The sequence below is a fragment of the Heloderma suspectum genome, chromosome 5 (assembly GCF_057233095.1).
Source record: "Heloderma suspectum isolate Gila_16-S chromosome 5, 16-S_ref, whole genome shotgun sequence".
Classification (NCBI taxonomy): domain Eukaryota; kingdom Metazoa; phylum Chordata; class Lepidosauria; order Squamata; family Helodermatidae; genus Heloderma; species Heloderma suspectum.
Window position 1 is genome coordinate 45,609,095 of NC_139462.1, and position 13,432 is coordinate 45,622,526.

The window sequence follows — 13,432 nt, forward strand, 5'->3', positions numbered from 1 at the left end:
AAATGGCGGTGGCCATAGCCGCCGCCATTTGCGTATGCATTTTTTTTTTAACCCAGACGTGATAGGCTATGTAAGTCTTTACGTAGCCTATCACGGCTGAATACAGGGATGCAAACGGCGGCAGCTATGGCCGCCACCATTTGCGTCCCTGCTAGCCAGCAGCCGGATGTCCGGCTGCTGGCGGAGCCGGCCGGCGGCTCCGCGGAATCCCCGTGGAGTGGAGCCGGCTGGCCAGGATTCCGGGAGGGAGGCGCGGAGCGCCTCCCCCCCAGTGAGGATTCCAGGGGGAGGGACGGAGCACCTCCCCCCCAGTGGAACCTGGCGGAGCCAGGTAAGGGGGGTTTCGTACATCCCTAATAACAATGCCTGCCATGCTTCCACCTGGCAAACTCCATTTTTTGCCAATTTTGGTTACCACCCCATGGCTTTCCCATCCACCCTAGCTGCCTCTTCGGTGCCAGCGGCCCATGACTTTTTAGAGGAGTTGTGAGTGGTACACCACCTCTTATGGGACTCCCTCAAGCAAGCCAAGACAGCCTACAAGGCCTCTGAGGACCAGCAGCACCAGCCGGGTCCGTCTCTGCAACTGGGGGACTGGGTTTGGTTGTCCACCCACTACCTCCCCTCTCACTCACCCGCGAAGAAGCTCGCGCCTCGCCACACAGGTCCTTTCCAGATTACGGCCCAGATTAACCCTGTTGCTTTTCGCCTGGCTCTCCCCCCCTCCATGAAGATCCATCCTGTTTTTCATCGGTCCTTGCTGTCCCCCCTGGTTTCTGGCGACCCTCATCGCTCGGCTGGCTCCCCCCCGCTGCCAGTGCTGGTGGAGGGGGAGGAGGAGTTTGAGGTCGCGGAGATTCTGGACTCCAGCCTTTCTCACGGCCGCCTGCAATATCTGGTGGACTGGAAGGGGTACGGGCCAGATGAGCGATCCTGGGAACCCGCAGAAAATGTGCATGCTCTGTTGCTGCTTAGGTGCTTCCACCAGCTGTACCCCCATAAACCCAGGGCCCCAGGGGAGGAGCATGAGGGGGGGCCTCATGGGAGCGGGGATGATGTCAGGGTGGAAACTGAGCCAATAGAGCCCCAGAGCAGTTCTGATTCTGAGGAGGAACAGCAATCCGTGGGAGAGGAGCTCGCTCATCTCTCACAAGCAGAGCAGCTGGCAGAGATTCCTCCTGCCAGCATTCCTGGGATAGATAGTGACCCTGGCAGTGAGAGAGCACTGGAGTGGGGCTTGCTGGACACTCGGCGCAGATGCAGGGAACGACGACAGATGGAGGGCGCCAAAAGGAGGCGCTCCGCTCGTTTGGCGCTCAAACAACGGTCGTGTCCCAAGGACCCAAGGGAAAGAGGGAGGATCTCTCCTTAGCCCATAAGTTCAGGGTCTTCCCATGGTTCTCCTTCAAACGGGGACCAACTGCCTTACCTAGAGCTTAGGCTACTCTGCTGTCTTTCCCCAGTGCTGTTCCTTGCTTTGTCGCTAGTGATTAGTATCTGAAAGAGTCATACAGTAATAAAGGAATAAAGTCTCGGAAAGAATCCTCGTCATCTGTGTCCTGAGTTGGCTATTGGTGGGGACTGCAAGAGGCAGCTAGGGTGCTCCTGACACTAGGCATCTGCACGCTGCAAGCAAGATCTGGGCCATGAACCAATTTTATCCAGGCTTTATTGGTGCCACCAAATTTTAATCAAGATCTGGCAGTTTTCCACAGTTTGACTCATGAGGAAGAGAAAATGGTGAGACACAGATAGTCCACATTTTAATGCTACATGGGTCTTTGGATTTTCTATACAAAACATGTGATTGCATGTCTTTCATTACAGGGACACAAGCTGATTTAATTGTAAATTTTGACCACCCATAAGGAGTTGGCATTGTACAGCACAATATATTTTCTGTCCCTTGACCACTGTCTGGAGAACAGAGGAGCCCACAGCGGTACAGAAATTTGGCATCCTTGTTTACGAATATTAGGCATCATCCAGCCAAAGCCAATAGCTTTTAAGACCCATTCAGTTCTGTGGGCATGATCAGTATCAGCAGAGAGCAGGGTCAGACATTTGAATAGTCTGTCATCAGATATTTGAATAGTCTATCATCCTGCTCCCCACAGCAGCAAATCAAATGCCTCTTGGAAACCCACAAGCAGAGCATGAAAGCAATCAACCTGCCACATTGTTGGTCTCCAGGAACTGGCATTCAGTAGCATACTTCCTCTGTGTATGGAAGTTCCATAGCCACCACCAGTGGAGGCCAGTGGCTCAGATTTTGGTGGGGCTTTGATTCCATTCTGAAACCAGCCAGAACTCTAAAGGAGCTATCCAAGGTGCTGAAACTATTTTGGGGATAGGGTTCCACACCTTGGATAGGTCCTTTAGAGTTCTGGCTGGTTCTGACTAAACCACAGAATGGATTCACAGCCCCACCAAAATCAGAGCCATCAGCCTCTACTGGTCACCATGGCTAATAGACACGGAAAGATCTTTCCTCTAAAACGGGGGTACTGAACCTCAGGCCCATGGACCAAGCTTGGCCCACCTCAGTTCTCAATCTGGCCCTCCAGGGTTCCCTGGATATCCATATCAACTTCCCTTGGCCCCGGATGGCCATACCGACGTATCCCCTTGAGTGTAGATTCTTTGGATGTGTCATGGCTTATGCATGTTTCCCCCCATTCTAAAAGGTTGAAATGCCTCTCCTAACACTATGTTCCTGGCAGTAAGAGCTTTAAGCCAAAATATGCTGGATTTATTTTGTATTCCCCCCTCCCCTTTGCCTTCAGCCCCACTCACCACTGGAATGTAGCTCCCCTCCCGAGAGCTTCTCCAATATCGAATTGGGCCCTTGGGCTGAAAGAAGTTCAGCACACCTGCTCTAAAGTTGTCTTAGCTAGTGGCCATCACTACATCTTGTGGCAGTGAATTCTACAAATTAATTCTCAGTTGCTGGAGCGCAGAGACTGCTGAGAGGCTCACCATCAGTTCCTGCGACCTTCCCTGCCAGTGTACACATGTGGGGCTATCAGTTCCTGTGCATAGTGTGCACACCAGCAGCAGGAAGCTTTGGTGTCACCCGCAGGTGTAGATTTCGTAAATGCATGAAATAGGAGAAGCTGCCAGGGAGTAACAGCCTTTTTCTTCTTCTCAAATCCCAGGCGTATTGAGGTTGGTCGTAGTTATGAGAAGGGAAACTGCTTTGCACATTCTCAAGGGCATTGTCTACTTTCTTTAGAATATCTAGGGGCAAAGTGGGACCGGGAAGGCCCACTGAGAGTCTCATGTCTAAGAGTCCATATGAACATGTCCTAGCTTTGGCAGTGGGAAAGATGTAACCATGTGCTTAACTCTCCCACTGAAATCAATGGGGCTTAACAGTACTTATCCTTGGCTAGATCCTCATAATGATTTAGGAGAATTTTCTTAGAAATGTGTGCTTGCATTATTTTACAGAATCCCCTGGAATGGACCTTGGAAAAAAGGTCAGCATCCCCAGAGACATCATGCTGGAAGAATTGTCACTGCTTAGTAACCGAGGAGCAAGGCTATTCAAGATGCGTCAAAGGAGGTCTGACAAGTACACATATGAAAACCTTCACTTTTTATCCAGCAAACCAAGAAATGTGAGTACAATCCCTTCTTGGCATAAGACAGCATGTCTGGCCTAGGACAATTTGTGACCTACCAAGTTGAAGGAAGCCGACCAATCATGCATTGTAGGTCGCAAGTGGTCCAGGTGCTTCACACACCCCTCCCTTATCATATTTCCAAGGCAGGCAGCAAAAACAGGAGCCTCTGGTGGGCCTCCATAATTGGTGACGATCTGTATTCAACTTGGTGGATTATAAAATGTGCAGACCTGGCCTAAGGGTATCGCTTACTTTGAAAGGGTTGCCTATAGTTTTAGGCCATTTATTCCGAAATGGTAACTTTGGAATGGTATCTGGGAAGTTTTTTCCCAAGTGTTCTAACTGCACAGGAAGAGGTGATTTTGATTCCCAACACACTGGAGAGGGAAGAGTTAAGCCTCCCTTCCCTGCATGCCATGTTCCTGGCGAGGATCTTGCACCCAGCCCTCGTGCCTGCAATTTATGAAGAAAAAACAAGAATGTAGCTGTATGCTATGTATCAAGCAACTATCTAGTTTGGCTCTTTGATCCCAGCAGTGGGTCCCAGAAGCCTTGCAGATGGAGCTCACTTTTGTTTGTGTGTTCATGATGTGCTAGTCTCAGGGAGGATCAGCATCTTGGCTATAACCTGAAGCAGTTGATGGACATGCGTGGGGGAGACCGGGTGGTGGTGGGGAAGGTATCACGTTTTTCCTGTTACAAATATTGTTCTTGGAATGCTCAGAAATGTAGTATTACCATAGCAGAAGCAAACTTTGAGGGAAAATGTAAGAACTGTATGCCAAAAATGAGAAACAGATGCACTTTTTTTGCATAATAAATAATTTGTGCCGACTCAAAAAGACCCATAGCTTCTTTTCAGCCATGTCCTGGAGGGTTCATTTTTGCTATTTTACTGGGATGAGGCACTCTAGTGCTTCCTGCCTTCAAAGGATATGTATGGGTGTGTGTGTGTGTGTGTGTGTGTGAGTGTGTGTGTGTGTGTGTGTGTGTGCATACGGCTGTCAACTACTTCAGTGTCAAAGATGTGCTTTTAGCTGTGCCCATGAAATTCAATTCACATTTGCCTAAGTTAATAAACCCTTAAAAAACCGGACTTGTCCAAATTGAATGGAAACTTATTAGAACATTGCCATTTTTAAGAGGTCTGGCACTACTGAAGGTATTTGGAGAACAAGAGTCTCAAGGGGATAAGCAGGTCCATCTGCCATTATTACACTAACAGCCAAAGATATTGTAGTTCTGAATATTAGATATAAAACAAGATACTACTACTACTGCCCTTTAGGATACTACAGAAGAGGGATAAAGCAGCTCGACTGATTTCAGCGCAGAAGAACAAGAGGTGAGAGCTAAAAGAGAAGGGAAGAGGCCAGTGACTCTGACAGCAAATGGCAGAAGGGAGTAGGCCATAAATAAATGGCAGAATCCAACAAGTTTCCCTTCATCAGTGGAAGGTTTTTGTTGGTGGAAAAGGGAGGGCTGTGATTTTAACTCATTCCCCCTTCTTCCTGCAGCCTGTATTCCTACCTAGTGTGCTCTAGAGGGTTGGAGGACCATCTGGAGCAGGTTTGGGGAGGGGGGTGCAGGTGGCTGCAGGGCAGAGGGGGGAACCACTGAAAATTGTGCCCCTCCCCATTCTGCTGATGGGAGCCTTCCAACAGTGGAGAGAAACTACTTGACAAGAACACTGAATCACAAAAATGGGAAGGCATGCGTGAACAAAAGCAAGGGCAAGATATAGGAATGGATAAGTCAGAAATACTATGCTTACAGAGCAGCAAGTGTAATAAGGGTAATACATATTATTCTTTAAAAGTAAATAACATTAGAGACACGTCATGCCCCAGCTTACAAATTAATGTGCAAAGCAAGACAGAAGAAGGGAAGGGACATAACAGGAAAGGAACTGGAGAAGAATCAACTAATGAGTAGAAGCCAGGGAAACCAGCATGTCATCAAACATTGTTTAAAAGAAAAAACTGATGGAGATGTTCTGATATCGTGAGGCAGGGCACTCCAGAGATAAGGACTAATAAGAGAAAAGGGGTACAAATAAGAGGTAAGATATGAGATTTGGGGTTTGACAAGAAGTAAAGTACCAAGAGAAGATAAAGAATGAGGAGTGGAGATATGAGAGCAGAATGATAAGGAGCCCAAGTATGAAGCTACTAAAAGAAGATTAACTTGAATCTTTTAGCGAAAATCAAGCCAGTGTAAAGCATAAAAAAGAGAAGCAGTGTCCTAGAAATAAGACAAACCAAATGTGCTGCAGAATTTAAAATAGAGGGAAGTGGTTGAACATAAGAAACGGGCAGGCTAGACAAAAGAACAGTCACATCTAGACAATATAAGAGAATTATAAACAGTCTTTGTGCTATCAATAGAAAGAAAAGAATGAAGGTTTTGGAGATATTTAAGAGTTGAAACTGACGAGATTTAGCTGTACGAAAAATAAAGGATGAAAAGAAAGGGTTCACAGTCTGAGAACCCGCAAATTAATGAACTTGTGAAGAAAGAGATGTAGCAACAGATCAAAATAAAGATTTTAAAAAGATGAAGGAACAGAAGCAAAACTAGAAAGACAAATAAAAAAATCAGTTTTAGATTAATACAATTTCAAAAATGAAAAGACATCTACGAAGAGAGCCATAAGACAGGCAGAGATATTAGCTGAAGAAGAACCAGGGCCAGCCCAAGATGTTTTCCTGCCTGAGGCAAAGGACAGGATCCCCCCCCCCTCCTGTTTGATGTACTGGAATAAACTGGACTGTCAGTTGAATTTTACTTCAGTACTGATGCTGGGACAGTGTTCCCCATTCCATCTGAGGGTAACAGGCTAGCTTAAGGAGTGCAGGACAGGCCATGTGGCAAACAGAGCTCTGTTCTCCAGTAGAGGGGAATGGCTGCTGCCTGCCCCCCAACATCTGCTGCCTGAGACGGTTACCTCCCACTACCTATTGGTACCTGTTGGTAAGGCTGGCCCTGAGAAAAAGATATCCAGAGCAAGAAGATACAATTGTAGGTTATCCTTAATAATTGATGTTAAAGGAACAAATGAGGGAGGCTGTTATGGTGGGTAGCAGTTGTATCCAGCAGGGGGACTGCAGGGAGGCTGGAGGCTGGGCTCCAGTGTGGGGGTCAAGACGGAGGGGCCTAAGCAAGCACAGATCTTGTTTCATTCTCAGTAATGCTTTAGTCACAGCATGGAGACCGCTGTCTTTCCTGGGCTAAGAAACCACTATTATAGCAGAGGCCAAAGGAAATAAAATAAATTGAAAACAAAGATCCAAGAACAGGATCCTACATATCTCCAACAGAAGGAAGCAAAGAAGAATAAGAGAACCCATTGATAGAAACAATCAAAGAGCCCCCAGCCTCTAGCTTCCACCTGCCTTTGTGAGTGCCATCAGAAAGAGAGGAAGCAGCAGACCTTTCATTATGCTAGATCCAGTTCCAAGATTTGCTGAATTACTACCTGCTGAATTTTGTGACTAAGAATCAAGTGCCTGGGTTTGCTTTTTTCCTTGTCCTCCCAATCCATTCTCCTTTTGATTTGTGTCTTTTAGATTGAAACTCTATGGGCAGGAACAGTCTTATTTCTTATCTTTGTAAGCTGCTCTGGGAGCCAGTTTGGGTGAAGAACCATCGTATAAATGCTTTAAGTAAATAAACAATTTAAAAGAACAATGAGAAAAATAAGAATGAAACCAGGCAAGAACATGACTGCCAAAACTCAACAGGAGAAAAAGCAGAATTGTGATCAACAGTATCAAAAGCTATATTAACAGGAAGGTGGAAGGAGTTAAGATGTAGGCAGAATTGGCGGGAGTTCCTCGATGTTCCTTCTCCTCTTATTTTTATATCAGGGAAAAGTGATGGAAGCTTGCTCCCATACTCCGCCATACTTTCTACTTCCCCAATCAAGGGTCTAGTACCTTAGGTCCAATATCTCCCATCTCATTTGTCAACATTGCCTGCCCCACCCATGTACTTCCAATCACATTGGCAGGGCTGCAGGAATCTGCAATATTCCACCACTTTTTCTCAACCTATACACCTCCTTACAAGGTTTCCCTCTTGCGATGCTGTGGGTTAGCTCCAGAGTGTCCCTTCCATGAATGAAAGGGCTCCCCACACTGTTCTGGAAGGTCCCCCAACCCTCCAGAGCAGGTTTTCAGGCAGTTGCAAGGGGGACATAGGAATAAGTGAAAATAGCCCGCCCCCTTCCTCCAGTGGGAATGTCCGATGAGTGATATTCTGCTCATGGGAACTCGATCCAACCTTATGGATAGAAACTATATTAAGAACTCTGCCACAAGCTATGCTGTAGCTTATAAAATTCCTGGACAGAATGAAGAAATGAAGGGAGAAGTAATACATGCATTATGTACAAGTGCGCGCACGTGCACACACACACACAAAAAAGAACAAGAGCAGACAAATGGACTTAGGGGCCTACAATCTTCTAGGATCTGGAAAGGGCACTCCAGAGATGTTCAGTGGTATAGTGGAGGTGGACTGTGGTGGGGGAAGCTCCAGGACATTTTTTAGAGCAGGAGCAGTGATGTCATCACTGCCAGAGCACCAGAGTAATTGGCTCCTTGATCTGGCAAGTGAATGAGGTGACAACAAGGCATTCATATTTTATTGTTGTTTGTGCTGATTAGAATAGAGGAAATTAGAGAATGAGGGAAAAAATTAAGCAAGGGCTGGATGCTTCTTTTTTTTGATGGAGTTCCTATTCACACTTACAATTTAGATAGTAACACTTCTTTGCAAGATTGCTTGCATTTCTAGTTAAAAGTGAAAGGTTGCATTTCAACTGGCTGTGTTTTACAAGTTGAACCTATGCAGTGCGATGGAGACACCAGTGAGTTCAATGGCGCTTCCTTCCAGGAAACTATGCATAGGATTGTAGTCATTCTGATCCTAACAATACACAGGTGTCATGCTGTGAATTGCTGCTCTCTCCATGTGCTAGTGTGAGTGTGTGTGCACTGTCATGATAAGCTCCTGCACGTCAAAATTTGCCACGGCACCAGTGAAGAAGCAAGGTTCAGTCTTTCACTGTTTGTTGAAATGCATTGATGTGGTGTAGTTTACACTTTTCATTGCCAGATATATGGGAAGCGATCGTCGCTCATGAATGGCAAAGCACCAAGTTATTCAGGTCAGTTCAAACAAATGCCAGTAAAAACATCACTGCATTCCACGGAGACAAAGGCTTGGCTTTGCTGCCTTTTTTAGGTGGAAGCTATTTTAGAAAAATAGTTTGATGCTCTGTTCATAACTTCTATATTTTCTCCTCTTATTCTTTACCATTTTGACGCTAAAGCCCATATCACAACAACCTGCTCTAGACTAGGGATCCTAAATCTTGAACATATGGAGACTCTCTCAGTTATGGGTGGACAAAAACTGTCTGAGCTTCCCCATTGAGGACTGTTGTTTTTCAGCTCTCTGTCCATTTTTCCCCCCTTACCCAAAATCAGCCTGTACTTAAAACCTTTTCATTTCAATGTCAAGGCTAAAATAAGGTTTTATTTCAGAGAGCTCTAATTCTATGTTAAAGAAACAATGATTAAGGCTTGGGATGCAGTCTTGGAACTAATGACCCAGTAGAAAGGGTGGATAACTCCAGCCTGTCATTAACCTTCATGAACTGGCCTGTACTAAGGTTATTATTATGACTGCAAATTGAGGTGGTGTTGGGGGAATTCTTTATGGACACTATGTAGGAAGGATAAAGCAAATAAAATCAGTAGTCAGGTGTCCAAGTGAGGTAGTTAAGAGGACCAAATGCAAAGGAGGATAGAGCTCCTTCAATAGTTATGTAGAAGGGGGAATTTTAGACAGAGCAGGCAGGGAGCAGGAAGCTGCCAGTGGGTTTCCACTTTGAATCTCAGGCTATCTTGGAAGACATCTCCTGCCTGGTTCCTAAAGATGATAACAATGACACATCAACCCCAATTTGCTTTAATCATTCAGAAACACCCTTTGCTCTGTGCAAGGCCTACTTGGAGGAAACCATCAAGGCCCTCTCAACTCCTGGAGCTATTAGGCAACCCTCTGTCTAGATCTCTGGAATTCAAAGTCTTCTTAAGGTGCCCTGTAAACATCATTAATGTGATGCAGGGGATGTGTAAATTCATCTCCCAACAACTTTTTCTTTTGCTAAAAGCAACTCTGGGAGCGCAATTTGGATCAGAGCAAATTTAGATCACTGGGGGAGGAGGAGTTGAACCAATATGTTTTTTCCTCCAAAGCTTGGGGGGGGTGATGTGGATCAGATCTGTGGCATGTGGGAGGAAGAAGTTAGAACCCCCATTCCCCAACAACCTGGCCCCCATCAAAATTAGGGACAGACAGATCCGTCAGTTTCACTTTCTTCCACATTCGTTTTCTTTTTTAAATCTCAAGTTCTCTTCATTTATGGAGAGATTTGCACATTTTCCTAACTTCTTAGCAACATAACTGAACCAAAGGAAATTCTCAGCCATCCCTAATCCAAATCAGGCCACCTCTAGCTGCTTTCAGCAAAAGGAAATGACATTGAGAGATGGATTAAAACATGTTTCGAATCACTTTTAGTCTGGCCCTTAGCTGCTGGAAAATCAGTTTCTTTCTGTGCCACAAGGGTGAGACATGCCTCTGATGAGGATACATTGACTTGCTCAGAACACTAAGTTGAAATCATTTTGTGGCTCCCCCACCTCATCTACCTACAGTCCCCATCCCCAATAGCCCTTGGGCCTATTCCTATGGGGTGTGCTTTAAGAGGTATCTGAGTTTTAAGAGCTATAGCAGCCAGACGGCTCAACTCTTTCGTGGACACCTTCAAAATCAGGGAACTGCAGCGGACTTGTGGTTCCTCTATGAAGTAGAGGTTTCTGAAATAAAAGGCATTCATTACGTTTTTGAGGACAGCGAGTACAGTGCATTTTAAAATAAGGGCATCTGACAACCTTTGCTTCAGGAAAAAGGATATTCTTGTTTAGATAACTCATTTGCCTGGAGCACAAGGGACCTATCATTCCCAGCTTGCCAGATACTTTCTATTCTAGCTTTAGAAAGCCAGTTAATCTCTGCGGCATCTTCATTCCACATGTCTAAAGCAAGAATAATACTTCACCAGTTCATCAGGGTGCCACGTGAGGCTTATGAGTATGTGGTGCTCAAATACCAGAGTGGGAAGGCAAAAAGCGGTCAGAAAACAATTAATGTTTCAACAGAACAGCTCCTATATCAGCTTCCCCGTTAGGAAAAGCCATGTCACCAGGACACTGTTTTCAGCAATCTTTTGGCATCTCTGTCATGCACCTGATAGCTGTGCTATTTCTCCCCATTCAAATGCAGAGAAACGAGGTCATACAGTGTGTTCAACTGGATATTAGTGGAATGGAAGATGGTCAGCACCATGCACCAACCACACCTCCTAATACACCCGATCCACGGAGTCCACCAAACCCTGAAACCATTGCCCCAGGTAAGCCACTGTGCAGCTTCTAAACCAGACCAAATGCTTTTCTTTTTTTAAAAAAAAAATAAGAATTGTCAAAGTCATTCAGGCAGTGTAAGAACCAGTCTTATACATTCCTCCACTGAACAGACTAAATGTCTAGTTTTACAACAAAATGGAAGAAGCATAAATGAGTCACAGTACTTACGACATCTGTGAGTTGGCCAGTGCCAAAAAGAAGCAGAACTTTTACAAGATATCCACAGTTTCCAGACCCATAAAACTCCCAGATTTTGTCTAAAGTGCAGCTAGTAACACTAGTCTTGATGGGGTGTCCGAAGCACAATATCCAGTATCCCAATGTCATAGATGGGGTGGATTGGTCTTGCTAAGAGAGAAGAGCTATGCTGCTGTACAGACTTTTCTTTTTATAAGCAAGGTTGTGTGAATGCTGCAGCTATAGCATTCCACAATGAGAAATATGAAAGATAAAACATTTAAACTAGCACTGCACAAGAGCTCCAGCACATTAGTAGCACACCACTGGGAGGGGCCATAGCTCAGAGTTGGAGCACATATCTTTCATACAGGTTCAGTCCCTGCCATCTCCAGTTAGAAGGATCTGATAGCAAGTGGTGGGAAAAGCCCTCTACAGAGACCACAGAAAGCAGTCAAAGTAGACCATCAGTGGAAGTTGGCAGTTCCAATTTCGGTGGGCTGTTTATCCATTCTGGGTTTCAGTCAGAACTAGCTGGAACACTAAAGGATATATCCAAGGTTCTGAACTGATTTGGGGGATATGGTTCAGAACTTGGATAGCTACTTTAGAGGTCTGGCTGTTTCTCAGTGAAACCCAGAATGGATTTACAGCCCCACCAAAATCGGAGCCACCAGCCTCTGCTGTAGACAATGCTGGGATGGATTGGTGGATGGCCTGACTCAATATAAGGCAGCTTCATATGTTTGTTCACTGCAGATGGAAAAACAAAGAGTAAAGCAAATGTGACAAAATTATTCAGGCATTCAGAGCTGAGGAAGAGGAAACAAGTTTTGTGACCATTACTAATGTCATCACAGACAATAGGCAATGGGAACCTATGCCCATGGCTGAATTTATTTTATTATTCTGAGACTGCACATTGCAAGCACAGAAATTAGTACTGAAGAATTCCATCACCCTGAGAATATCACCTAAAAACAACAACCACAACCCCAAAACAAACCAAAATCAAACAAGTCCACAAATGGTCCAGTGAGTGAGCGTGTGCACGTGTGTGTGTGTGTGTGTGTGTGTGTCTATATAAAAAATAATATGCAACAATAGAACTTACAATTTATATTCCCTAGTGAGGTTCGCCTGGCACCTACATTGTATTCCTTTCGGCGCCAGGTGAAGACCTTTTTATTTTCCCAGGCATTTGAGCATTTTAGCTTTCTAAACTTTTAGCTTTGCTGTTTTAAATCTGTATTTTAAACTCCTGCACTGCTGCTAGGTTTTATTGTGATTGTATTGTTATATTGTGGTTTTAATGTTCTATATATTTTAAATTGTTTTATTGTGTGCTGTTTGGTTTTAATTTTTGTGAACCGCCCAGAGAGCTTTGGCTATTGGGAGGTATAGAAATGAAATGAAATGAAATAAATAATATTCTGTTTTCGACCTACCAAGAAACCCATGCATTCCGTCTAAGAATGAAGATAATTCTGAGTAACAGCTGGACTTTATATTTTCAGAAATATATTTTCAACCATTGTTTGTCTATTTCTTCCTCCCAGCAACATTTGAGAGGGTCCCAGGTGCAACTTGAAATCATCTCAGTACCTGGTAGAGCCTGATTTGAATGTCTGCAGCCTCCTCCCACTTTCCATCTTAAGACTGTAACCAAATGCAAACTCCATGGCCTGAACATCAACCACTTTTTCCCCTTCCCCTTCCCCTTCCCCTTCCCCTTCCCTTTTTTGCTTTCTTTACCATTTGAATTCTGCAGAACTCAGAAACTTGCATAGTATTTTGTGGCCGTTGAGTTGGACTAATAAATTAGTATTACACTAATATGGATTTGGGGAAATTTTCTTTTGGAATTTTACCATTCAGAAGTGGGCAACATGGCCCTCCAAATGTTTTGGCCTACAGCTCCCATCATCCCTCACCATTGACTATGCTGGCTAGGGCTGATGGGAGTTGTAGGCCAAAACAACTGGAGGGCCACAGGTTGCCCATTCCTGGTTTAGAGCATTCGAAGTGCTTCACATACACTATCCCTTTCATGATGTAATGTTATCTAGTATGCTTGGGGTAGACCCAGAATTCGAACCAGGGACACTACAGCATAGCTTCTTG

At 44.9% G+C, this 13,432-nt stretch overlaps 1 protein-coding gene across 1 annotated transcript in view; it reads left to right on the top strand.

Moving 5' to 3' along the window:
* The window catches only part of MYOZ2 (myozenin 2), a 49,691-nt gene that overhangs the window by 18,587 nt on the left and 17,672 nt on the right, over positions 1 to 13,432 (top strand). Inside the window, exons 2-3 of the mRNA XM_084860253.1 lie at positions 3,454 to 3,623; positions 10,989 to 11,118. Coding sequence (XP_084716379.1) covers positions 3,454 to 3,623; positions 10,989 to 11,118 — 300 coding nt within the window. The remainder of the gene's footprint in view (positions 1 to 3,453; positions 3,624 to 10,988; positions 11,119 to 13,432) is intronic.